Source organism: Lissotriton helveticus, chromosome 9 (genome assembly GCF_964261635.1).
Source record: "Lissotriton helveticus chromosome 9, aLisHel1.1, whole genome shotgun sequence".
Classification (NCBI taxonomy): domain Eukaryota; kingdom Metazoa; phylum Chordata; class Amphibia; order Caudata; family Salamandridae; genus Lissotriton; species Lissotriton helveticus.
Window position 1 is genome coordinate 280,185,313 of NC_136070.1, and position 26,832 is coordinate 280,212,144.

The 26,832-nt window shown below is 40.5% G+C and overlaps 1 protein-coding gene across 12 annotated transcripts in view; it reads left to right on the top strand.

Moving 5' to 3' along the window:
* NRXN3 (neurexin 3) overlaps positions 1–24,064 on the top strand; it is a 2,205,897-nt gene extending 2,181,833 nt beyond the window's left edge. For 8 of the 12 annotated variants that reach the window (XM_078659991.1, XM_078659982.1, XM_078659983.1 and 5 more), the window contains one exon: positions 20,216–24,064. In XM_078659991.1, coding sequence (XP_078516117.1) covers positions 20,216–21,135 — 920 coding nt within the window. In that variant the 3' untranslated portion in view covers positions 21,136–24,064. The remainder of the gene's footprint in view (positions 1–20,215) is intronic. The other 4 variants (XM_078659992.1, XM_078659988.1, XM_078659989.1 and 1 more) reach the window with 1 other exon arrangement.
* Positions 24,065–26,832: the final 2,768 nt, after the last annotated feature.

Below are 26,832 nucleotides of genomic sequence, written 5' to 3' on the forward strand. Positions count from 1 at the left end.
TGCAAGTCTCCTTGCTTCTTATCTGAATAGTATGTCTTAGGCTGCTTGAAAATGTGAATAATTTTAGCTCTGCAGAATTGTTTCATAATATGGTTAGGCTGGGAGGCACAGTAGGTCAGCGTGATTTGTAAGTGGAATGTAAACGATACCATTGGTAGGATCTTGTGGTGAAACAGAGGTTACATCTCTATCAAATTGGGGCCTTTCCCACTGGAAACATGGCTGTTCAAGACCCAGAACCAATGATACCACTTGGACTGACTAATGGGAGTATTCTTTCTTGTTGATTTAAAAGGCAGAGTTTCCTATGAGTAAACTTTAGGATCTCACAGGACAATGGCATATTGGTAGGGCAGGGCCATTTAGGAACATTTAATCTATACTTAACAATATACTTACCTTATCAATCTTTTGCTAGGATATTATGGTAGCACGATATTAAGAACTCAATATTCTGTTACCATAACCCTCACTTATGATGTTCCTTGCAGCACTTTATTCTTATCACATTTTACCTTTCTTCTTTTTATTTATTTGTTTTCATTACCCAGAGCAGGTGTACAGATCTTTTGATACCCTTAACATGAAAGACTTAGGGCCTAATTACGAGTTTGTACAAAAGGGGGTGGTGATGGACGGAGCATCTGAACCAATCAAACACTCACACCCAGTCAACAGATCAGGGTTTAATCCATCACCGTTCTTTAGCCCACTCTGCCACCCCAGTTCAGACATGGCCATATGCAAATCAGTCTGACCCTGTGCCTCATGAGAACAGTCCAGCCCGAACTGCCAAGCCATGCCTTCCCTGGACCGGAATCAAGCTTCCTAGGACAGGTTTCTGGCATTCCAGCCGTCGTCAGCCAGGCTTGCTTGAATCCAGTGGCAAAGTGAGCAAGGGACTCAACGTCTGAGAATACCCTGCCAACTTATGGCGAACAAAGCGGTACAAAAGGGGTGTTTAATTGGTTCAGATGCTCGGTCCATCACCACCCCCTTTTGTACCGCTGATGGGGTTCCCTGATTCCGCGCAATGGTGGTGCAGCGGTGTGAGGCTGTAATATGCTGGTGGTGCCACTGCAGTACCACCAAGCATATTGCGAGTTTCCTCACTGCGACCGTTTTAATGACGGTGAACCCACCATGAAAAGGGTGGCGGTATGGAAATTAAGGGGGCCCTTGAGGGCCCAATGTTGCCTCTGTGCATGGGGGAGCATGCAGAGGAGCTCATGGTATGCCCCCAGTCTGTATGCACCCCCTATTCCTGCACAGAATGAAATGCACAACCTTATGCATTTTGGTCTGTGCAGAAGTGGGCTGCGGCGCTACCACAGTGGAGCCTTTCTAAGGCTCTCCTATGAGCCTTAGAAAGGCACCACTGTGGACCACCGCCGCAGGTCTGCCCGACCTGCATTTAAGTCGAATACAGCGGATGGGTTGACTACAGGTTTAGCAGTGTTACAGCGAGGCACTGGCATTCCGGCCTGCTGCAACACCACCAAAATGGCAATCAGGCCCTTATCCCTTGTACACGTTGGTTAATGCCAATGTGTAAAAAGACTGATGGACAGTACGGTGTGGTTTTGAAAAATCAAAGACTAGTGACCTGCACATCGTGGAAGCTATTTAACATGGCCTGTGGGTAATGTTTTAATGTCCCTCCCCGCCAAGTTTTACCTGGCAGTGACGGACACTGAAAACTGGCCATTCGATGGCCCACTCTAAATCGGACAGGCGTATGAATCATCAAAACTCCGAAGACCCAGATTCCATTAGAGCACTATCTCCAGTCGAAGGTGGAGTGGACTCCGTCTTTGAGATACTGAAGACTTTCCCACTATTAAATCAAGCAGGCAGACCGAGGCTTTGGCAGAGAGGGTAGACACACATGGATTGAGCATCATCCCCATCTTGTCACTTTAGCAACAATCATCCCACAAAGACTTCCACTTGCACTTCTAAATTAACCATTGGCCACACTCCCTATTTAACCCACTTCTTTCTGCTCCGATCCCTGAGTAGATTCTCATCTCCACCTCAGACCTTTGAGCTCATTCCTCCCATGCCCCCACACTAAAACTTCCTACTTCTCTACTTCCTGGATTTGGCTCCTTCTGTTTCTTTCTCTCACCCTGAATACTGATACCAGAAAATTGATGGGACAAACAGTCGAGAACAGAATATCGAAAATAGAGTATCAATTGATAAGTAAGTCTAGTTTTCTATTCCTAAATTCACAATTATGTACCTAAGCATTACATATATCTTCAAGGTTCATAAATATAGAGTTAGGAAAAGTAAATTCATACTTCCCTGTATGCACTAACCTTTCGATATTATGTCCCTCTTTATTCTGCCCTCAATATTAGTGTATCAAGGTATTCTGGGGCGCGATATTCAGTAGTACAACTATTGGCAGATATAGTCATATAGATAAGTGTCAGGTGTTAATTGGTGTTACAGAACCAGGGTATTGCAAGAATAACCTGAAGAGCTGGGTGTTTAAACATTTCCTGAAAGGGATGAATATAGGTTAAGGACATAGGTACTAGTGCTGGAAGTTAGAGAACGCGGTAACTACCCTAGTAAAGGACTGGTTTTGTGAATTTTCGAATTTGGTATTTCAAGCTTCTTTAAGTCTCTGCTTCTAACACTGACCTCCAGATATGATGAGCAAATACGTTAAGCAAGAGAGAATCTTAATGTAAAATGTTTTAAATGCCAAATATTCCATCTCGACTTTCACTCTTGCAGTTTAAGGAAGCAAGTGCAATTCTCATATAGGGTTCAGGGTTATGTGATCTTATTTCAAAGCCGTAAATATCTCTCACTGTGGAGTGTAGCACAAAATTCGGGTAAGTTAAGGAAGACTCGAGATGACGTGGGCTTGTAGTCAGATGTGTAGGGGGAGAAGATGTTTACTCTTTGTTAAAGAGTGTCACTGATAAATGGTCAATTTAGGGCCATTAATTATCTGACAAGGTGGAATGAAGTCTGCAGCATGGTATTTTACTGAAGAAAATATTGAGGTTAAGAATCCACATGATGGTGATGGCTGGGGCTGTACCAAACATTGCTGCAGGTGTGTAGGGCATGACAAGGTTGTACAGAGTTTGGCTCTGTGTGGGATTGACGGTAATCTGTGTGAGTGTGCTGCCTGTGGCTGCCTGTGGTGGTGGTGCTGGCTATATGCACTGAAAATAACACTTTACAAATCACGCATTACATAGTGTGTCATTACAACACATTTTTTGAATCGCAAAATCCATTACAAAGCATGCCGTTACAACACATAATCCATTACAACAAATTACTATTCTAACTCCGCTTGGGCTTACTTTGGGGTATGCGTTGTAATGGATTATGCAATGTAATGACATGTGTTGTAATGGATATTACGATGTACAAAATGTGTTGTAATGACACGCGTTGTAACACGTGCATTGTAAACGATGTTTCCCATGTGCACTGTGCAAGGTTGAGGATGATCTGTGTATAACTGAGACATTGCTTAGCTGTCTATGAGAATGGCATGCCTGATGTGTATCAGGGCTTACCTTAGGATGCAGAGAGGTAATCTGATAGTCATCAGGGCCTGGCTAAGGTAGAGCACTTCTGATGCTGTGTAGTATGTGGCAGATGTTCAAGGTGAAGAGACTGTGGAACAAAATGGAGCACTTTTCTAGTACTATCAAATGCTTGATCCTTAGAGTTGATGCAATTGCCTACACTGCATGTTGGTAAACCTGGTGGTCTAGCAGGAAATATAAATGAATGACTAGAACTGCATATTCCTATCCGCCATCTTTATGTGCCTTTGCTCTATCTTCATTGCCTGGAACCAACACTTGCAAACATTTCCACTCTCAGACCCCACTGCTTCCTTTGTGTTCACCCTTTGGTTTTACTCCCTACCCCTTTACTATACTCTAGAATCAAGACACATCCCATTAATACATCACTATATGCCTATTTATTTTATCCACACATTTTCTTAGGTCTAAATTAGGGCTGTGTGAAGTTGCAAAGCCAGCCAACTTGAAATTTTGATCTTCTTTTCAAACTTTGTAAAGTTTGCGAAGCGCAAAGTTGAAAAAGAGGTGCTTTTTAACATCTCTTCGAAGCAGTAGAAATCGTTCGCATTACTATTTAGTACTGCTCACCAGTTTCACTTGACAGTCATTCTCATTCCCTGCTCTAGGCCACCAACCCATTGGGAAAATAGTCCTGAGTCCACTTCCCCAACTTCAACCCTCAAAGCATGCACGTTAAAAAAGGTTTGCTCCTCTCCCACCCAGCAACCTACACCGTGTGCAAGACAAATCCCAAGACGAAGCCCAAACCCACACTTCGTCAATCCTCTGCCCCAGAGCCTTCAAACTAATGAACACGTGGGAGTTCCAATCATGATTTCCTGATACCGAATGTGTTGTCAATAGGACATCCAACAGGAGGAAACTCGCACCAGTGATATGCTCACTGGTGATGTGCTGGGTACACTACCCTTCACATTGGGAGGAGTCAAGCAAATCCAGGAAACGTTGCCTGCCTTTGCAAGGATTATACAGTTCTGCGTTCACCAGCAAGGTATATAACTTTACTCGGAAAAACCAAGCACTATCACAGGGCTAGAGGGATGTTTAGAGACCAAGCCTAAGTATTATCCCCCATTGGAACTAAACTAATAAACAACAAACTTAGGGGTCTATTTTAGAAATCCAATAGTGATTCTATATTTTTATGCCCATGTCAATTGTACATCAGGACAAACACAGTTGAACTAACAGACCATATCACCAAAAGTGAAGCACCAGTAAGCGTAAGTCACCCCTAGTTAAGGATTCCCATCAAAAGTCTTGTATGAATCAATATTCTCATTTGGTAATCCTTATCGGGTATTGTATCTCTTGATCATTGAGACCAGCGTACCCTGATAGCCAGTTCGGGGTAGCGACCCACAATCACTCAGTACTACCACATGATGTTGATATGATGGGAAAGTGCAGTGCAAAAACGAATAAATGGTGATTAAAAAAGGATAGGAACTTAACAAAAACCAATTTTAATAAGAGTTAGCCCCTTCCTCTTTAAAAACAAGAACAGTATAACATCGTCATCGCAGTCCACACAAATAGCTGCGAGGAGACCAACATGTTTCAGCCACAACGTGATGGTTACCTAGGCTTTCGTCAGGGTCTCTGTTCTATATATATGCTACTGATTCTAAGTGAATAAAGTGTGAAAAATTATACAAAAAAACACACAAGTGAACACCAGTAAAGGATATAGTATTCCTTCATCTGTGTAAACTCCTTTTTTTCGGTACCTGATTGACTTATTACCAGAGTACCCGGGGAGTGGACCTCACCTCTTCCTGGACCCGGCTCAGGATATGTGAGACCCCGCTCTGTCCGTCGTTGTCTCCGACTGTTACTGAGTCAGGGGGAGGCCACCCCCTGACTCAGTAACGGTCTCACTTGTGTGTTTTTTTGTATAATTTTTCACACTTTATTCACTTAGAATCAGTAGCATATATATAGAACAGAGACCCTGACGAAAGCCTAGGTAACCATCCCGTTGTGGCTGAAACATGTTGGTCTCCTCACAGCTATTTGTGTGGACTGCGATGACGATGTTATACTGTTCTTGTTTTTAAAGAGGAAGGGGCTAACTCTTATTAAAATTGTTTTTTGTTAAGTTCCTATCCTTTTTTAATCACCACTTATTCGTTTTTGCACTGCACTTTCCCATCATATCAACATCATGTGGTAGTACCGAGTGATTGTGGGTCGCTACCCCGAACTGGCTATCAGGGTACGCTGGTCTCAATGATCAAGAGATACAATACCCGATAAGGATTACCAAATGAGAATATTGATTCATACAAGACTTTTGATGGGAATCCTTAACTAGGGGTGACTTACGCTTACTGGTGCTTCACTTTTGGTGATATGGTCTGTTAGTTCAACTGTGTTTGTCCTGATGTACAATTGACATGGGCATAAAAATATAGAATCACTATTGGATTTCTAAAATAGACCCCTAAGTTTGTTGTTTATTAATATAACTTTACTCACCCAGAGTTTAATCTCCTTCCCTAATTCTTATACCATTACCACTTTTACCACTTCAAATATCCTTCACCCGCAACATACCCTTCAACTTCCCTTCCTCTCTCAACACCAGAGACCACCTTCATCTTCCACCACTCCCATTTCAATCCCATTGTTTGACAATGGCCAGGACTCTAAATACACTTCATTCTATGGTCCAAACTCCCTCACTGCAGTCTCTTGAACAGCATTGACCGGTGACTCTAATCCCGCCTTTCCTGTCCCAGAATGGTGGGATTTCATAATCCCATTAAATTATTAAAGGGCCATCCTCATGGAGAAACGGGAAAGCAAACAGTTATTAGAACAGGAAGATAGTCTGTAGGTTAATCTACAATGCATTGGGGTTGAAATGTCACATGTTTGCGCTTGGGAGGCAAATGATTGTCGCCTGTTTTCTTTTCACGCTGTATCGGTGCAGAACAGACACTTTTTGGCTTAGGCTGTCTTTTGTGCAAAATGTTAACATTAGGTTGCATTTTTGAGACAGAGAGGGATGATTCTTTCCTCTGTTTTCACTAAAAAAAATACGACAGATGACTTGTGCTAAATTATTGATATTTTGATTTCTTTCACGGAAAAAACAGGTTTTTTTTAGACAAATCTTAAGTGTATGCGTAATATATACATCTATATGTACACTTACAGAATAAAAATCGAAGGGGTATATTAGCAAGAACCTCGTTAAAATTATCACAGTTTTAGCGACAGGAAACTGCCGCTAAAACGGCGATAATTGGCTTGCTAATATGCGTTATAGAATTCCAATAAAAGCCCAGGTTAGATGTCCTGCACATCTAACCTGGGCTTCTGTTTGAATTCTATAACGCATATTAGCAAGTCCATTATCGCCGTTTTAGCGGCAGTTTCCTGCCACTAAAACGGCAATAATTTTAACAAGGTTCTTGCTAATATGCCCAGAAGTTTCATAAAATCTCTGAAAATGCAGCGTCAGTTCTTCTTCTTCCACGGTATGTCCATGGTGAAGAATTGTGGACATTCGTGCAACAAGAAGATGTAACACACTGATATAAACAAGGAAGAGAGGGACGCATTCCAGAGCCTCATACCTCAGCTACCCCACTGTGGAATTTCCATGCCAGCCCTAAAACCAATCGGGGACTACAAACTCGGACGTGGGTGGTATATAGATTAAAGGATTCGAAACAGAAAATTAAAGGAATTCCTTCAGTTTCTCCCACCTCCCTCTCCCCAATGCAAAGCATGCTTCAGTGCTTCTATGTTTGATGGTCTGAAATCCCTTTTCTCTCCTTTCCGTCCTCTCAAGTGTGTTAAACACCAAAGCTAAAAGAGCCTTTTGGTTTTTCGAACAGCGTCTATTTCACCTAGGACCCGGTTTCAAGATCCCTGGTTGAATATGCCCCCTCTAACTGGTGTCCAAAGAAAAGCAGTATGACATTCCAGTACTAGAGGGCTGGGCCAACTCCCCTAGGAGGACATTACTCTTCCTAGGGGTGCTCTCACAAGTGACACAATATTTTCTTGAATGGAATTTCACTTACAAGCATTTTGTATAGATAATGGTGTTGGCCGAGGGTAACTTCTCCAAAGTCTCTTTCAAAATAGTTTCCATGAGTTGCCAATTGGTGTTTTTCGAAAATGAGGGACCACTCTGAGTAAAACCACCAATCCCTTACTAACTCATTGGCTATCGGCAAACTGGACCACTGCAAAATACTTTTATTGGGCCTTCTTCTTCAGACCTTTGCTCCTCTTAATTGATTACAAATATTGCTGTCATCTTAGCTAAAACAATGTCAAATAAGTGTCCAAGGCCGGTGTCCGCACAGGCATCCTTTCTTGGACACCTCATCACATAAAGACAAGGACTTTCAGGCAGTTACCGTCCAGTAACAATTACATACACCACTTAGGGATGCCGACAAGTGGAACTTTGGAGCATTCCACCTTTAGCTTGGTGTCCATCTACCAGCCGCGGCTCATGGAGGGAGTTTGGTGGGGCAGGGAGGCGGTGCGGGGGAGGGGAAGGTGGACAGTGGTAAACACCGGAATATGGACATATTTCGTAGCGCGCGCTGCATCTCATTTTGCGATGCATGGTGGGCTATGAATTATTTTTTAAATTGTTTACTTACCTGCAATTGTCCATATTCCGGTGTTTACCACTGTCCACCTTGCCCCTCCCCCGCACCGCCTCCCTGCCCCACCGAACTCCCTCCACGGGCCGTGGCTGCCATCTACACTAAATGCAGTGTATTGTCTCTAATAAGATGTCCACAAGTGCCCTTTGCACTTTATTCAATTGGTGGCCCTCTAAAGGACCTTTCCTACAGAGACAGTCGCCACCTCCCCTGCCTGATCAGTCACATGCACCACATGAGACCATGTGAACAATGCAAGGAACTTGGGGGTATATTTGCAAGCCCCTCTTGCCACCACAACATCACTTTTTCAGATGTTATGTTGGCGATAGGGGCTTCGCCTTATTTACAAGGCAGCGTTGAGCCATGCAACGTGGCTTAACGCTGCCTTGTAATAAGGTACCCTTTCACACTACACTTAGCGTGAAAGGGGAGGGCAATGGGTGTTGCGGTGGGCGTTCCACCGCAACACCGATTGATTTTGACGCTGCCCCCTATTTACAAGGATAGCGTAAATAGGAGGCAGCATCAAAATAAAGACCAGGGAAAACCTGGACTTATTAATCACAATAGAACCGCTCCCAGTGAGTTGTCGCTAGTGCTAGTGCTAATCAATTTGTGAGTGCAGGCATCTCACAAAAAGTGAAGGACTGGTCTCTCACACCACCTGGTGTCATGCTTCATCACTGACCAGTCCTCGCCCTCTAAAAACTTGGTTTGATAGAGGGCGGGCATTCACCTGACAACAGGGATGCACTTCTCAACTAAGTGGGGGCCCTTTGAAAAATGGTGAGGTTAAAAAGCCATTTTAGATGTCAAATAAAATGTTAATGTTGCTGGCATCTAGATGGTAATTAAAATAAAGTGATCGGTGTAATGGGGATATTATTGTCCCCCACCGATGTCAAAAACGTCGACATGTTTCCGCCAGTGGCCCAATAGGGTCCGTGGCATTCATCAAGACCTAGACAAATAGATAAACTGCAGGCTCCACTCTTACCAAACTGTGTTGAGAGGATTTCCGCTGGGTGGGGTGATAAAGATCACACTCCACTGTGATCCGGCCTGCATCTAAAGCCCTGTGGTTGGGACACTGCCCCATAGGAGGGTGAGGGCAGGAGACCCCCATGGTCTAGCGTGATACGTGACATGGTCCCTGCCTCTGTGCCTATGTTTGTGCTCTTCTGCTCCGGTGGTTACACAAAACCTGGTCTTACCCTGGCGCAACGAGGAGACATTTTTAATTTCCCCTTGTTTTTGCTGTTTCCATGTGTGCTGCGTTGTGCAATACACATGAAAACAGCAAAATGCCAATGATTGTTTATGTGTAGGAAGGATGCCCCTTCGCCACATAAACAATCATTCTAAAATAATGGCGTTTTGCAACTTCTATGTGTGCTGCATTAAGCAGCACACATAGAATTTACAAAATGCCATTTAAAGAGTGTCCCTTCCTGCACATAAACAATCATTCCCCTCAACGCAGGCTAGGCAGCTAAATTTAGCACCAGCACAAGGGGAAATGCAGTGCTGCACTATATTCTTGTAAATATGGTGCAGCTCTGCGTTTCAAAAGTGACGGAGTGTGTCATTAGCTTTCTAGGCTTAACGACATGTTTCGCCACTTTCCCTGTAAATATGCTCCTTAGTCTTACAGGGAGTGTGAAGGGAAAGGTTGCAACAATATAAAAGGCCAAAGACAGACATATTGAGGTCATCAGAGATTATTTACAAAGGTATAGTTTGAATTGAATGTTTAGTCTAGTGTTATGCCTGGGGGAAATTTCAGTTACAAGAGTGTAATCTTGGGTAATTTCACTAATTTCACTTAATGCTTATTACTCAAGTTCCCAAAATTATGCTATTATACGATATTGTGTAATTACACGTTATTCACTGCAAAAATGTGAAGCCGGTACTTGAAAAAACAGCAAACAACAGAACCCGGGTGACTGCTGTTTGTGATGCTTGTGTTTTTATGCTATTTTTTAGAACAAAATGGGTCCTTGCACCCATAATTAACACAAGGACACGTTTTGTGTTAACTTATAGTGCCAAATGCCGGTTGTGCATTTTGAGTTTTTGCGCATAATTCGTGTAATTTCTCAGAAATTTCACATAATTACTCAAAAGTAAATGATGTGGATTTCGCACAGCCCTGGTAATCATGCCCTGTGTTAAATCGGTAGACATGGATTAGAAATTTTAAATGAATATTGAAGGTGGAATCATATGTATTGAGGCGAAGTCAAACTTGAAAGAAGGTAGCCTTGAAGATAGTTTGTTCAAAGTTATAATCACCTTATTTAAATGGATACGATGGAAAACAAGGTTCATTTTTGAACCTGTAAGACCTTACATAACATCATGAATGTGCCATTCAGTATCTATGAGAATTGGGTTTGTACTTCATTAATATCAGCTGGACATGGAACGTCATACTGCTCCTATCCACCTCTTAATCTGTCCCGTCCCATTTATCCTCTCTCCCATTCCCCTCTTGCTGTTACTTCTTTTTTCTTTTCTACTTTCCCTAGATGCAACTTACTTTAAGCATGCATTAACATCCTGCAGTAAAGAAATTACCCACTGTATAAACTCAACCGACCCTTCTATCCCACCATGTCTACTTATGATGCATCCAGATGCCATAGGCTTTTCCTGCCCATTACAAACAATAGTTTATTTTTTAAGAGGCAAAAGGCAACGCTGGTGGGTTTTGTTTTTTGCACCCCAGTAAGAAATGGAAATCAGTGAGTAGACAAATGTTTCTTGGTTTCCTTTTGGGACAAACAAAATACGAAAATTGGCCTTCTAAGATCTGTGTGTCCCGTGCATCTGGCTGTTCATCCTTAAACGTGTGTGCAACATTCATTTTTGTTGGACAACGTAAAAAAACATATATATATATATATATTAAAGTTTTGTTCCTTTCTGCTTTCTTGTGGAAAATCCGTGCTTTTTCCCCCTCCAATAGTATATATTTTGATGTGTTTATTTTCAATTGCTAATCTGTATTTGTATTGGGTTTTGTTCCAAAATTCACCCAACCAAAAAAAAAACGACACCGTTTTCAAAAAAGCTCTGACTTATTTTGTGCAAAAAATCCCAATTTTTTTCACCCTTTTCCTCTTTCTCTTAAAGAACAACTTCAGCTATGATGTCGCATAGTCATTCTAGTATGAGCTTAAATTATGTAGAAATAAAAAAGTTTTAAGGGATGTTTTTTAGTAGTCCAAGGTAGAATATACACTCTGCTTATGGATCTTTATCTGCCAACTGCCGAGTTGTGAGATGTTTGGACTTGGGCAAAAATGAGACAAATAGACTTTTGTTTTAATTATAAGTTGTGTTAAAGATTATAACAGTAAACGCAGTGCTAAAAGTTGTATTCAGATATTCCATTATATTCCTTAAACTACAATGAAAGGCTCACTAATTTTAAAGTGTTTTACAGAATGCTGGGTTTCTGTACAATCCAAAAGTGTGGCAAAATATGTATTTTGTTTCATTTTTGCCCCCACATTTTTGCATGCAGAACCAAGTGGGTCAGATGCCACGGCAAAAATGGGGAATTTGCATAGTCAGTTTTTCCGAAGTTGTAGAGTATTTCTATCTTCTTAGTTCTGCCCCTCTCAGAAAAAGAAAACCCTTACTCATCGACTTGATTTAAACCTCAGATGCAGCCCTTTCTTCAAACTAGTTTTGTTAGGCATAGAGGGGCAACTGTGTGACTCCTGGCTGAAGTTGTTTAATCTCAAGCAAACTTTAAAAAAAAATACTCTTTTGTTCTGAACTTTTTTAACTATGATTACTCAATGTCAATTCTTTTGCTTCAATTTCTTTTTTTAGTAAGAAGAAAAAAATGTTTTAAATAATTTGACAACAAACTTTAATGAATGAAGCTGTATTTTTACTATTTTATTTCTTTTTTGGTTAAACACTGCATGTTGAAGAAGTTGCAGCTTAGGGTTTGTGAGAATGTCAATGTAAGAGTTTTGTTCTGTTCCTTTCATCGATGGGCATGTACAGTTATATGCTCATTTTGTTTTCTTGTATATTGCCCGCCCCTTCCTTACAGCCAGAAGCTCTAATGCTGCTAGAACGCTTCGTATCGCAATTACATGGACATGGCAACTGACTTATACATTAACGTTCATCCTCTTCATCACCTGTGCGGTATACTCATAAATCTGTCCCCAGACACCTCCCAAACCCCTTCCCTCCTATCACATTTCCTCCCCTGCCTTTCACCCCTTCCTTTCTATAGCATTGTTAAAATTTATGTAAAATCATCCATCCCTAAAACGAAACATAAATCTAAAATATATATATTTTTTTCAATCTGAAATCAACCAAACTAAATTTTTTTCTCTACAACCAATTGGAAGCCACATCAAGAGGAAGTAAATTCAAAGTGACAAGTGTACAAGATTTTTTCTTTTTAGTTCTTTTAATTTATTTTTAATTTGGTTAATTTTTATAATACTTGAATTATTTTAAATAGAAAAAAAGTATTACAAAAAAGAAAAAAATACATTTTTTATTATTGTGCAGATTTTTTTCCTTTTCATGTCTATGTGGTGTGGCTGTATGATGTTGTTACTTTGCCCTTCCTGTATCATCCTTTGTCGTGATTGGTTATCATAATTGGAGAGCAGACATTTTGCTCAAAATGCTTTTGAGAGAAAAGTTAAAAAAAATAGATGCAAGAATGTGACAATTCTACTTGTCCAAGAGCATTCTTACAAAACTTTTGTTTGTAAAATTTTTTTCACATGCCAAAAAAACATGCGGGCAATTTGTTGATGTAAGTGGACTGAAAATTGTGGTACTGTATGCCTTTCTTCTGAATTTTGAACATTCTTTCACTTTTTTTTGCGCCGTGCATTTTTTGTCAAGTTTTTTATGCGTTTCCTTTAATAATGCAAGTGATAAAAGTGCTTTTTCTTTTCTCCGATAACTTTGACGTGCGTTTACTTTCTTTTACATTTTATTGTTGTGCATGCTTATTCTTTCTTTTGCGTTTTATTCTTTCTTGACCTGTTGATAATTCTGAGTTTTATGTATCCATTTGTGGCTTCAAATGTGATTGCAACTTAAGGTTACAGAAGTGGGGAGGACTGAGGGATGTTTTTAGATGTAACTCTTCATTACTTCAAATTATCCTATAATTCCAAATAATAGAAAGAAGTAGTATGAGTTCAATTCCCTTTTCTTAATCGAACAGCAGCCAGATATCTCAATCTAAAAAGATTTTCAACTGAAATACTTTGTGGAATGTGCTCAGTGACAGTGCCATACATGTCAGCTACATTGGCGACTTTAACTTGGGATGTCACGAGCACTCAAGAAGCTCTCAAGTGATTGATGCAGAACAAGCGGGCAGAATGCACGATCATGGCCTTAACTGGATTAACAGTCAATATATAAATGTGGAAAAAAATATTTTGCCTGGTGTTAGGCTATTAAAAGCTAGCCAAAGCAATGGGGGGAAACCGAATATAGCCTTAGAGCCCACCGTAGTGGGCTCTACTGACCATTAAATGCCCACTCCAGTGTTAAAGAACTGAGCCAAAGGTGAGGGCTTTTAACAAGGGAGCGGGCCTTTAATGGCCGGTAGAGCCCGCTAAGGAGGGCTCTAAGGCTATTAGAGCATTCTGCAGAATGTTCTAATTAGCAAAAACAAAGGCCTGTTGGAGCCCCAGGGGTTTTAAATCCCCTCAGGCTCCAATAGGCCTTTGTTCACTGCAACAGCTATGAACAAGGTCAAAAATTGGAATGCTGGAGCTTCGCGCTTCTACCAGCCATTAGAAGCCCAGAGCACTCCATTGTTTTCAATGGTGCTTCCAACTTTTCAATGTTCTAATATGTTATTAAACTCCTAATTTAAACAGTGCCCTCACCAGTAGAAAATGAGCATATGTTATAGAGATGAACACAAATAAAAACATTGTAATTAAAATTACAAATATAACTTTTCCAGTTTCTAATCACACACCAAATTCAGGTCTGGTACAATGTTTATTTCCTAGCACTTTAACAAATTCTAAAATGTGCACATTACACCGAATTTGTCTGAGCACAATAGAGGGATCAGTGACTCCTTCATTTTCAGAAAAAACTGTGAGGACCTGGTGGTTATTCCCCAAGATTACTAATTATGCAATGTGTAATGGTTTTTATTGACCAACAACATTAAATAAATACTGTGACATTAAAAAAGAATTATGCAATTTTCTGCAGATGTCCAAACACCTAATCTATATGGTGACATCAGAAAGACCCCAACTATAGTTTCTGTCAGGATACTTAGTCAATCTAAACCCTCAAAATGACAGGTACTAGCAACTGACTGGAACTGGATAGATAGATAGATAGATAGATAGATAGATAGATAGATAGATAGATAGATAGATAGATAGATAGATAGATAGATAGATTCCAAGAATAGATTCCAAGAATTGTATCTAATGTTCTCATGGACGACACCATTTCGTGATGTTTCCAACACACAAAGACCACATGCAACTGAAAGGTAATAATGGTAACCCAGAAATCCAGACAGTCACACCCTTTGTTTACAAAATGGTGGATTGCGTATTTAAAAAATAATGTTTTGTTCCCGCTAGAAGGAGTATCAATTGATGAGGTAAAAACATGCTAGTTTGCAATACTTCAGCCTTTCTCAAGCTGTCCTTTTCCTGATTGTAGCCTTCTGTTTCCTCAAGTCTTATGGAATGAGACAGCATGTAATTGGCAGGAAATGGTGTTCTACAGTAGTTTTGAAAACTAACGACTAGGCCTGGGCAGAGTTCATGGAGTTTTACTCCGTGGAACTCTGCAAAGTGCCGGGAAAACTCTGCCATGCTGCGTGGAGTCCCGTCAGTGTCAGAGTCTTTTAAGTCGCGCTGCTTGCACTGATTTTTAGCGCTGGGAGTTTGTCCCATACTGTAAAATCAGCACAAACGGCACTATGCATCGTGCCAGAGGGTGCCACTCAAGTAGACATTCTACTCGAGTGACAGCTTCCTCAACGTGAGTAGCAGATTCCTAAACATGTGTGGTCGTGACCTGCCGCAAACGCCTGTGTTGAGTAATCACACCAGTAGGTGGTTTAGCGCGCCATTTTTTCTCAGGAGCGCTAGCCAACTTAACATGGGCGAGCCGATCAAGAGAAAAAACTCTACTTGTGTCACTTCACTGAGGTTTTGAGAACTCCATGCTCTGCACAGTGTGTGGAGTAGGCAAAACTCCGCCGGTGCAGCGGAAATCTACACCCACCCCTACCAAAGACCCCTCAGTTGCTGCAGACAGCCCATTAAGACCTGCCAACCATATTCCTCACTTGATGGTCAAGGACCGTACATTACAATTTCAATTAAAAGCCATTTTCAAAAAACAGGTCTGCCTATCCAGATATTAGTTTCAGAGATGCTCTAAAACCTGTGCCACAGGCCTGAAAACGACATTCAAAAGCATCATGTTTCCTGCTATGGCTGCACTCGAGCCATTTAGTTCAAATGTGATCTCTGACATTCCAAAGTCTGAAATCAGCTTTCAAAGCTACATGAATATCACTGCCTCAGAATTTTAAGTAAAATGGAAGTGACATCACACATACACTTTGAACCATCATGAATTCAAAGGCTCGACTTAATGTTCCACCATTTCTGGCAAAATAACTTTGTACTTCCTGCTAAGCAGTTAGGGAATAGATGTAAGCGGAAAACACAGAGAATCCTTCTTAACCACTGAGACCAGGTGCAGCAACGGCAGTGCCAAAGGTACCAAAAGACAGTGTAGATGCAGCATCTGCTATCAGTGGGCTTCCCTAATTGACTTGCAAGCTCAATTCTGCATAAAGTCAACTTTGCATGATTTCTGGCAATGCCACACAACGCTGCAGACTGCTTCCCTTTCCAGAAAGGCACTGGATTTGATAGGTATATAGGGCCAATACCTACGTCCAAACTTCCACCTTTCCTTCAGATATAAACTATGTGTGGTTTTCAGTTTCACAGTCTGGAGAACAAGGTTCTGATTCCATGACATTAAATATTATATTTTTAATTTAATCTACAAAAAATACACTCAGTGGAGTTAATAATGGAAAGCCTACACCCAATGGGTCATTATTTATAAATATTTAGGTAGATACAAGTGTCAGTCGTGGATCCTGGCTACAGTGCTCAGTGTGAAATCAGCACTGTTTACTGTAATATAATGTCATCTTATCTTTGAAGCACACCCCCTGCCTACAGTAAAGTCAGGATTCAGGCATTAGTCCCGCTGCAGTGTTCAATATGAGATGAGCACTAAATATGTGTGCCCGGCATTGATCCCAACTATAGTTTTCACTGTGGCATCCCCGCTGGAAGCAGATATTTGGCACTAATACCATCAGTAGAGTTCTTGATTAGATTTGCATTAGAACCTAATATCATCCATTAGTCTAAGTTGACTGCTTGTTGTGAGATTTGCACTACATCCCGCAGTCAGCCATTGTCCCTGGATCCGTGAATAGATAATATAATACTATTAAAGCCACGCCCACCACGCAAAAAAATCTAATAAACATCCCGACATGCTGGCTGTGAGGAGTACCCAATCTGGTCTGGGCAGTGCCAGTGGTGGAAGTGGTCAGCCCTGGCATACTCCTAAGAACTTTTTTGCGCTGGTACTTATGTTTTTTTACAAATTATGCATTGATGAGATCTGGACACGAGTTAAGTGGAAGACCCTTCTACACAAGACATTCACCCAGGTGCAGCTGGAAAATGGCACTATCCACCTGGCCCTTTTCATGGAAAACCTTTGTGAGGATAAACCATGCCCTCTAAAACAGCCACCTAAAGAAATGTGGATCAGGACGAAAATTACCCAGAGGAGGCCTTTGAAAAGATCATTGACATTCCAGGTAATTGGAAAACTGCAATAAAAAAACCAATAGCTTTACATAACATAAAATAGTATTGTATTAGGTGGCCTCTGCCCAAGTGGCTGCTTAAAGCATAAAACGCGCGAACTCTTCCTGTAATTGACCCATACACGCAAACTTTCATTTTATCTCACTCACTCACTCAATCACTCTCTTTCTTACTGACTCGTGAACTCTTTCACTCAAACTCTCAGTCACTCACTCACCTCTTCTAACTCTCACACACACAACCTCAATCGCAGTCAGTATCTTGCTTGTCCCTTATTTTCTCCAATGTATTCTACCGTCTTTTCTTGATCTCTCTCTCCCCCCACTGCCTCTCACTTTCTTCTCTCTTTCTAACCCTCACTTTCTCCCCTCTGCCTTTCGTTTTCACTTTTGACACAAACCCAGTATCACTCCTTCTCTCTCTCTCTCTCTCTCTCTCTCTCTCTCTCTCTCTCTCCCATTCACTTGTAAGATCTGTTGGTGTCACTCTCTCTTTCTTTACTCAGTAACATAACTTGCTGTTCCCTTTGTCTCTTACCTTTCTCTTATTCATTCAGTTGCTTCATCATTCTTTCTGATTCACTTTTTCTTACCCAATTGCAAACTTGCCAGTTTAATCAGTAAATAACGTACTTGCTCTTTCGTCTCTTCCACACTCACACCCTAACTCTAACCTTCTCTCTCACTCTCGTTAAAATACCCTGCTAATTTGTCAACATTCTACTCTCTGGCTCATTCAATCTCGCTCACTCTTTCCTCGGGCACTCTCTCAAACATTGTTTCACTAATTCTCACTCAGCCAAGTTCTCACATTCTCAGTCTCTATCCCTTTCACTTTCACTCTGTGTCAATCACTATTTCTCTATATTATCCTCACTCACAGGTAATGATTCTCTAATTAACTTTCTCATTCGGTATCTCTTTCGCATTTCCTCACTCACACTTTTTCTTTCACTCATTCAACCTCTGTACTACTTTTGCACACATGGCTTCACTTCATTAGGCTCCAATATACCCACTGATTGGCTCATTTTTTCTCTCACTGATGTGTTCTCACTCCAAATCTACTACGAACGTCTTTTCATTTGCACGTTAGTAAAACACTATAGATGGGCCTCACTTTCCAAAGTAAGGGGCACATGCATCAAGCATTTTTGTCTTCGCAAACAATGCTTTTCACATGCAGCAAACTCTATTTTGCGATTCGGTAACCTGTTACCGAATCGCAAAATGGGTTTGTGATTCGCTATTAGGAAGGGGCGTGCTTAGGGCATCCCTTCCTAATACCGAATCTCATTAGTATGTAGGAATGTTTTGTGACCGAAATGCGGTCACAAAACATTCGCATTTTATGACCGACCTAAAGTAGGTGGTAACTCTTTCGCAAATGAAAAGGCGTCCCCAAGGGACCCCTTCCCTACTGTTAATGTTATTAAAGCGAATTTTAAGAGCAGGCAGTGGTCCCACAGACCACTGCCTACTCTTAAAAAATGAAAAGAAAACTTTTCATTTTACTTTTTGTAAAGCATCTAGTTTTTCTTTAACCCCTTGGCCGGGGCGGAAATTCTGCCGCGGCGCTGGGGGGGAGGTGGGTCGCGCGGTGCCATCATGCTCATGACGGAACCACTCCGTCACGAGCCACGGGCGCGCTGTGCTCATGACGGAGTGGTTCTGTCATGGCCCCGCCCGCTCATTAATTCCACCGTGCAGGCGTGGAATTGCTGCAGCGTGGGTGGGGCGGCCGCGCTATGACGGAACCACTCCGTCATTAGCACAGCGCGCCCGTGGCTCGTGATGGAGTGGTTCCGTCACGAGCACGGAACGGGTTAAGGAAAGCGGGCTGCTTTACAAAAAAAAGATTGCTTTATTTAAAAGCAATCACGGATATGGTGGCCTGCTGACCCACGCAAGCACCCCCCCTCAATTAAAAAAATCCCTAGGGGGTCGCAACTTGTGATCTGCCTCGTTAATATTAATGAGGTAAAGGGATTTGTGACCCCCTAGGAATCACTATATGAAACTCTTTGAGTTTCATACATTATAAATTGTAGTTACCTAATTGCGATTTTCAGAAATTCACAATTAGGTATTCTCAATTTACAATTTTGAAACATGTAGCCCTAAGATCTTAAAAGAAGCAGAAATTAACATGGGAAAATATTATCTTGTCATCTATTGTCCTAGTCATGAAAAAAACAATTTTCTCTTAAGTACCTGGTGAGTTCTTTGGAACATATTACTGGTCCGTACAGCATTCAGAATGCCCTCACTTCCAAAAGCTTTTACCATATAATTTTCTAATATCTAAAAGAGAGTAGAGTTCTGCACAATCACTTCAGAGATCTTGTGAAATCACACTGTAGGCGCTAGCTGGCTCTTTTGTTCCTTCTCAGACAGATCATAGAAAGATGGGGTTTGCCTTGGAAGACACAGTCATTGAAAGAGGGACAGGGCCAAAGTAAGTTTCTGGTCTCCCATAATGTCCTTCCACAATCCTTTATGGGGCCACAAGTGAGGCTTTAAAGAATGACTACTCAGACATAAGCATTGTACTTTCAGCAGACACGACTGTGAGGTAACAAATACACTTCAAGTCAGATAAAAATGTTTGAAAGTGTAAATTTTAATGCTAATTAAGACTTCTATTGTGGTGAGTGGTGGTTAAAAAAAGCACATTATAAGATGGCTGCATTCACAATGCAAAATGCCCTTATGTCCTTGATATATCAAAGGCCCCCCTTTCCACTCAGAATTAATGGAAGTGCTCTCACTGACAAAGCATGCAGGGGAAATGTTACATTTAGGTACTGGGACGGATGCATTAGAAGAGGTTCGATTCCAGCCCATTAACCAGGTTAAAACCTGCATTTGAGGTCTACTGCATGGGAAAGTGAGGTTAAAGAAAGGAGGCAGAATAATTAGGGATATAGTACTTGAAATACCAGTCCTCCTACAAATAGTTCTTTTTTGACCACTTCTAATGTATTGACAACAAAAGCTAACTGTCTGCATGTTTACTAATCTTTTTTCTTCTCTGTTTTCTCTCCCAGGAGGTGAATTAGTTATCCCTGTCCTCGTAGATCACCCTCTAGATCTCCCTCCTATAGTTACTCGTGCACCCTCCATTACACTCCCCCCTACCTTTCGCCCCCTCCTCACCATTGTTGAGACCACCAAAGAGTCCCTGTCCATGACCTCTGAGGCGGGGTTACCTTGCTTGTCGGACCAAGGCAGCGATGGTTGTGATGATGATGATGATGGCTTGGTGATATCTGGGTATGGCTCAGGGGAAACCTTTGACTCTAACCTGCCCCCTACTGATGATGAAGATTTTTACACCACCTTCTCCTTGGTAACAGATAAGAGTCATTCCACATCAGTCTTCGAAGGTGGCTACAAAGCACATGCGCCCAAGTGGGAAGCCAAGGACTTTAGACCTAACAAAGCCTCCGAAATGGGTAGGACTACTACCACGTCTGTGCCCCCTGAGCTGATCCGCTCCACAACTTCGTCCTCATCCCGGATGGTCCCCAAACTGCCAGCCGGCAAAATGAATAACCGTGATCTCAAACCCCTGCCTGACATAGTTCTGCTCCCACTGCCCACCACCTTCGAGGTAGACAGCACCAAGCTAATAACTCCTCCCATGTTCCGTAATGTGCCCACAGCAAACCCCACGGAGCCGGGAGTCAGACGGGTCCCTGGGGCCTCGGAGGTGGTCCGTGAGTCCAGCAGCACGACGGGGATGGTCGTCGGCATTGTGGCAGCAGCCGCCCTCTGCATCCTCATCCTCCTGTACGCCATGTACAAGTACAGGAACAGAGACGAGGGCTCCTATCAGGTGGACGAGACGCGCAATTACATCAGCAACTCGGCGCAGAGCAATGGCGCGCTGGTCAAGGAGAAGCAGCAGGGCGCCAAGAGCGGCCACAAGAAACAGAAAAACAAGGACAAAGAGTATTATGTGTAAAAAAAAAAAGAAAATACTATTTCTGTGTGAGCTCCTGCATACCTGTGAGACTGAGACTCAACGTCAGAACTGTTGGAAGGTGTGTTCAGGAGCTGCAGCCAATGGGGAGGGGTAGGTGAAGGACAAACTACAGCCCCCAACTGGGATGTTTCCAGCCACTCCCGAGAGTGGAAACTTTTGCCTACTGTAATATAAAAAGCACACTTAAACTGCTTTCTCTCCTAGAAGGCTCAACAGTAGTTTCCACTCAGCGTACCTAATATTTCCATCATCTCCATCGTCGTGGTACAACAGGAGACCTCGGTGATGCCGAGCAGAGTGTCTGCAAAAATACAAAAACTTATATAACATCAACTGAAAAAAACTATATAAACAATGTTTCGTGTGGTCGTTTGACTGTATGGATACTGTTTTCCTGGTTTCCAGATTCAATGGCAAAACAAAATTTGAAAAAAAAACACGAACAAATGGACAAAGTGTAGGAAAGAAATCTGGGGCGCGCCCAGCCGTATTGATCTTGGAGTTCTTCTGGTTGAGAGAGAAACAAGACAAACAAAATAAGTTAATGGCCTTTCTTTTTGGGTGTGGTGGAAATGAGGAGTGGACAAAAGAATGAGATGTAATATTTCCGACAATAGACTGTTGCCATATTGCGAAATTCATGGTTATGTTTTCTTTACATATCAGGTTATAAATGGGTTATTTAGGGATAAATATTTTTTTTTCTGAATAACAAGATAAAAAAGACATCTCTTTGGGAACGGATCAGTGGGTGAGGGAGAGGCTGGTCCAGAAACACAGCGTAAAACTCTCACAGCAGGCTCTTTCGGTCTGTCTGATCAGGGCTATTGGCTATATTGATGACATTGCTATGCATTAACGCAGCCAAAAACAGTGGCAATGGATTGGTAGGAAAAAAAACAGAAGGGGGGAGATAAATACCCCTATTTTCTTGGGGTTTCTGGTTTTGTGACTTTAGTGCTTGCATGAAAATAACGAATTGCAAATCAGTTGGGTTACGGAAACTGGAAAAACTCAAGTAGGGAATTAACCATGCAACAAACCCACCAGTGTCACAGAAGCCAAACATTTCATTAAAATATATATATACTTGGGTTTTTCAGTACATTTTTCCATGTGTATTTTTTTAATTTGTAATCTGTCCGGACACACTTTCTTCGACCCCCTCCCCCTTTTTTTAATCACCAAAATTTAAGCTGCTGTGACAAAATGAAATGAAAGAAAAAAAGTTTATTAATAGTATGATATATATATATATATAAATAGATATATATATGCAGATATATTTATCATGGGATTGTATGTTTGATGAATGACCAGGAATGGAACCTTGGCAACGCATCTCAATGGTGGAATGACGTTTTTGTGAAAATTAACAAAAAACCTTTAAATGTGAAAGTGTCAGGTTTCGAAATGTCACAGTTCTCTGTGTCAAAGAGCATATGTAAAACTGAAAAAATACACACTTCCTGGACTTTGTTTACATATTTTCTTACATATTTTTATTCACTGGTGTCATTACCAGCAAAATCACAATTTGTACATACTGGTTTGAAAGCAGCAGTCCTACCTGAATATATTTTTCAACAACATTGTTAGGATAAAAACTAAACCAAAGCATTTGCAAAGCGCCTCATTTTAGAGAACTGTACTACATTTCTGAAGAGTCTTCAAAATACCACACAGCATTTCAAAAAACCCTTCTGCTTAACAACTACCACCTAAACAGACTGAGATGCAAACGTGGAGCTGTTCCTTTGGAAAATGTTAATGCCCTATCTTGAAAAACTATGGTCCTACCTATAATACCTAAGAAATATCTTAAGTCTGTCAATTGACGAAATGGGTCCTCAATAAACAGTGTATATTGTTTACTTAAAGAAATTATATTGTGTATAAAATCGAGAAAGTTTTGTCAGATCACATACAAAGAGAGCCCAAAAATGAAAGTTTGCATTTAAAAAAAAATAATTCTGGTAGTACTGCTGCTGATTAGTATTTTGAGTTTATTTTCTTTGTTCCAATATTTGTGTATGAGCTGACTCAACGGTGCAGAAAATTGACCTCCATATTGACAGGCCGAGTCTTGTAATGTACAAAGTCAAAGAAGGATATATAGTGTTACTGCTAACAGTGAAAAATCTAAATGGTACGAAGGACTCTGGGATATCAGAAATGTACAATTTCATTTTTTGTAAAGTGAAAACAAATAATGGATACAAAAAATATCAGCTGTTTAGATTTAGGAATCTACACCTGATGGTGAGTCTGAGTCGCATGGAAAATTTGGTTTTTGAGAACTGTCATCAAATGCCAAGGAATTACATTTAAATCATAAAAACGGCCTTTTCAGTAAAAAGTGAGTGTTTGAAATTTGGGGAGAAAGGCTATCAGACAAATGGTTCTTTTTGAACAGAAATATATGGAGGGTTTCTTTTAATGGTAACACCCTCTAACTTCAGCAAAAAAAGCAGATTGGGTTTTGAGACAATAAAAAGATGAACTTAGAAAATTTAATTGGCCGGGAAATATATGAAGTTGACTATATCTTGATGTCTGTAAAAGATTGCTGTTCTTGAAGTCTTGGAGTCTTGTGAAATGATTTTCTGCTTTCTTCTTTTACTTTTATTTATTTTTTACATTTGAGGACAAAATAAACTGTTTCTGTTAATTTCTTTTGTGTATTTCTCTATTGAACACATTTTGGGAACACATGCATCATTATTCTGTGTAAGCTGGAACATTAGTCCAGGTACTCTCTGGACAGAAACCTCGACAAATTTCATTTATCTTTTGTGATATTACTGCTATTTCTCTCTTATTTTCTTTTTTCCCCCTTTTCCTATTTTTCCTATTTGCATTTTCGTTCAAGGATATGCTTAGCAATAAAATGTTCTTCCCAAAAGGAGTGGATGTCCTGATTCTTATTTCCCCAGGTTTAAATGGAAAGAGATTTTCCTTCCGTCCCCTTAGAATCATCAAAATAGAGGGGTAGAGTATTTATGGCTGAAGCTAGGATTCATCTTCTTATTAGATATGGCTTAATCTAGCCTTAGACTTACTCACTCTTGAAGTTTGAGGAATACATCACACTGATACATGGGAGAAAGCTTTTTGGATTCAGCCCAGTCTCCAGAACTTCTAAAAAGATGGTCACATTTTAGGGAAAACTATGAGAAATATACTATATTTGATACTTTTCTACAAACAATTACAACAACCAGCTTCACTCACCTATCTTTATATTTCAGACAGGTGTTTTAATAGAAAAAATGTTATCTACACATGATCATAGTACCAATGGTGACTTGAAAAACTCTTTAATCATAGTGTTTCTTCATCAATGTGTTGTGTTCACATTTTTTAAATACACACTTATTCTGCACAAGATTTCACTTAATTACCAGTAGCCAGTATGTGTTCCCACATAGACCACCCTTCAGGAGAAGGTCACGTCTTGCCTCCAGATCCCATTACCCAGAAATAATTGACACAATACAGCTTAATGAGTATTACATATTAATAGTATTATCATATATGTTGTTGTTAATTGTAGTTCTTACAATAACAATGGCAGTGTATCAATAACTACTAAAATAATAATAATAAAAGTAATCCTACTGAGAACGATAATGATTGTTATTATTCTTATTATAACATGTTAATGACAGGCACACGTTCCTCATTAACAAGCTGTGAGAACAGTATGGGTAACATCTGAGTACCTTTAACATTATCATACGTAAACATTCTCCATGGTTATCTATGAATGACTTCACTTACCATGTCATTTTTTTATTACATTAAGAAGAAGATAAAATTTTCAAAACACAGGACAAAAACTTGTACAATTGCTCCTTAAACAGGTGTAGCATACGTTAAAAGCAAACATTTTAAAAGAATTTCCACTTAACTTTTGTTTTATCAGCCATTATTATTTACCTGACATGGCACCATTTCCTGCCAAGTACGATAAGGACTGGTACACTTCACCACACTTTTCGTACATTTTCATTAGAATGTGTTAAAAATGAGTATATGTATATATATATTGCATATTCACAGCCATTCAGTTAGCATTGCCATGAGTGTGTTTAAGCTTTGCATGCACATTCGAAAATGATGTGTGTACTCTGTATGTATTCCTTGTGTAACATTTTCACACATCAATCACACCTGCTGCCTCAGATTCAACTTTTAAGAATAACATTTGGTGTAGGTATGCCAACATTACCTCCATTTCAAGGCCTAAGTGTGACTTATTCACTGAAAAAGACAATTTACTACCAGAGTAGACGTAACATTACACCTCTCATGACTAGTTCAAGTTAGAAAGAAGACAGAGTTTTTCCAGTTATGCTCATGTTGTTTCAATCCTTAATGCACCCCAGTTACTCAGTAAGAATCCTGGGTGTATTCAGTTGCTTTTGTCTGATCCAACATGTTAATTACATAATTGTAAATATATATATATTTCATAAATTCACCCATGGCAATGCTGAATGACTGAAAATATGCAATATATATACATATACTCATTTTTAATACATTCTAATGAAAACTGTACGAAAAGTGTGGTGAAGTGTACCAGTGCTTATTGCATTTGCCAGGAAGTGGTGCCATGTCAGGAAAATAATAATGGATAAGAAAACAAAAGTTAAAGATAAGTGGAAATGTGTGCTTTTAATTTGCGCTACACCTGTATAAGGAGCCTCTGTACAAGTTTATCCTGCGTTTAGCGAAGTATATCTACGTCTTGATGTGGTGGAAAATGTCATGGTAATTGAAGTAATTCATAAATATCCACTGAAAATGTTTACATTTGATAATATTAAAGGTAGTTAGGTGTGAGCCATACTGTACGTGCAGCTTGGTAATGAGCAGCATATGCCGGTCAATAAAATCCTATAACAATTAAAGAGAGTCAGACCACTGAGCCAATATAACCTATGCAAATTTATGGACTTATCCGCAGTGAAACTGAAGATTGATTATATGAAACCCACACATCCAATGTTACCCAAAATGGTTAAGGCGCCTTCAAAAGACCCAGGCCCAGATTTAATAATGCTCTGCATCGGATTTGTGTTACTTTTGTTATGCAAACCCGACACATAGTTTTAAGATGGGATTTACTAACCAACTCAAATCTGGACTTGTGTCAAATAGTATCCCAAGGTAATGCAAGGTTGTACAATGTGCTGCCTTACATTACTTCACATGAATTGGTTATTCAATGGGTAGTGCATGGGCGTTTCCATGCAACAACCCATGGATTTTGACGCAAATACATAAATCTCTATCTGCAAAGAATCGTAGACCGGGATTTGCTCCAAAATCCTACACCTCCTTGAGGCAGGCGCAATGAGAGGAGAAATGTTTTCATAGTGGAAGGGATAGCTTCCAGTGCAAAATCTATGCTTTAAACAATGCAGATACTCTTGCATTGGCACATGGTTGACAAAAGTACACCAGAGCAGGGAGAGAGGAGAACAGCACCACCATCAGAACCACTGTTATGCACTCTCCTTTTCAAGCAACGCAGTGCAGCTGCTTTAGTTGCTGCACTGCGTTGTGCGACTTCTTAGTCAAGTTTGGCCCACAAAGTACAGCATCTCGAATAATCTTGGAACCCAGAAAGAAAGCTTCAATATCTTAGTATCTGCAACTAACTAT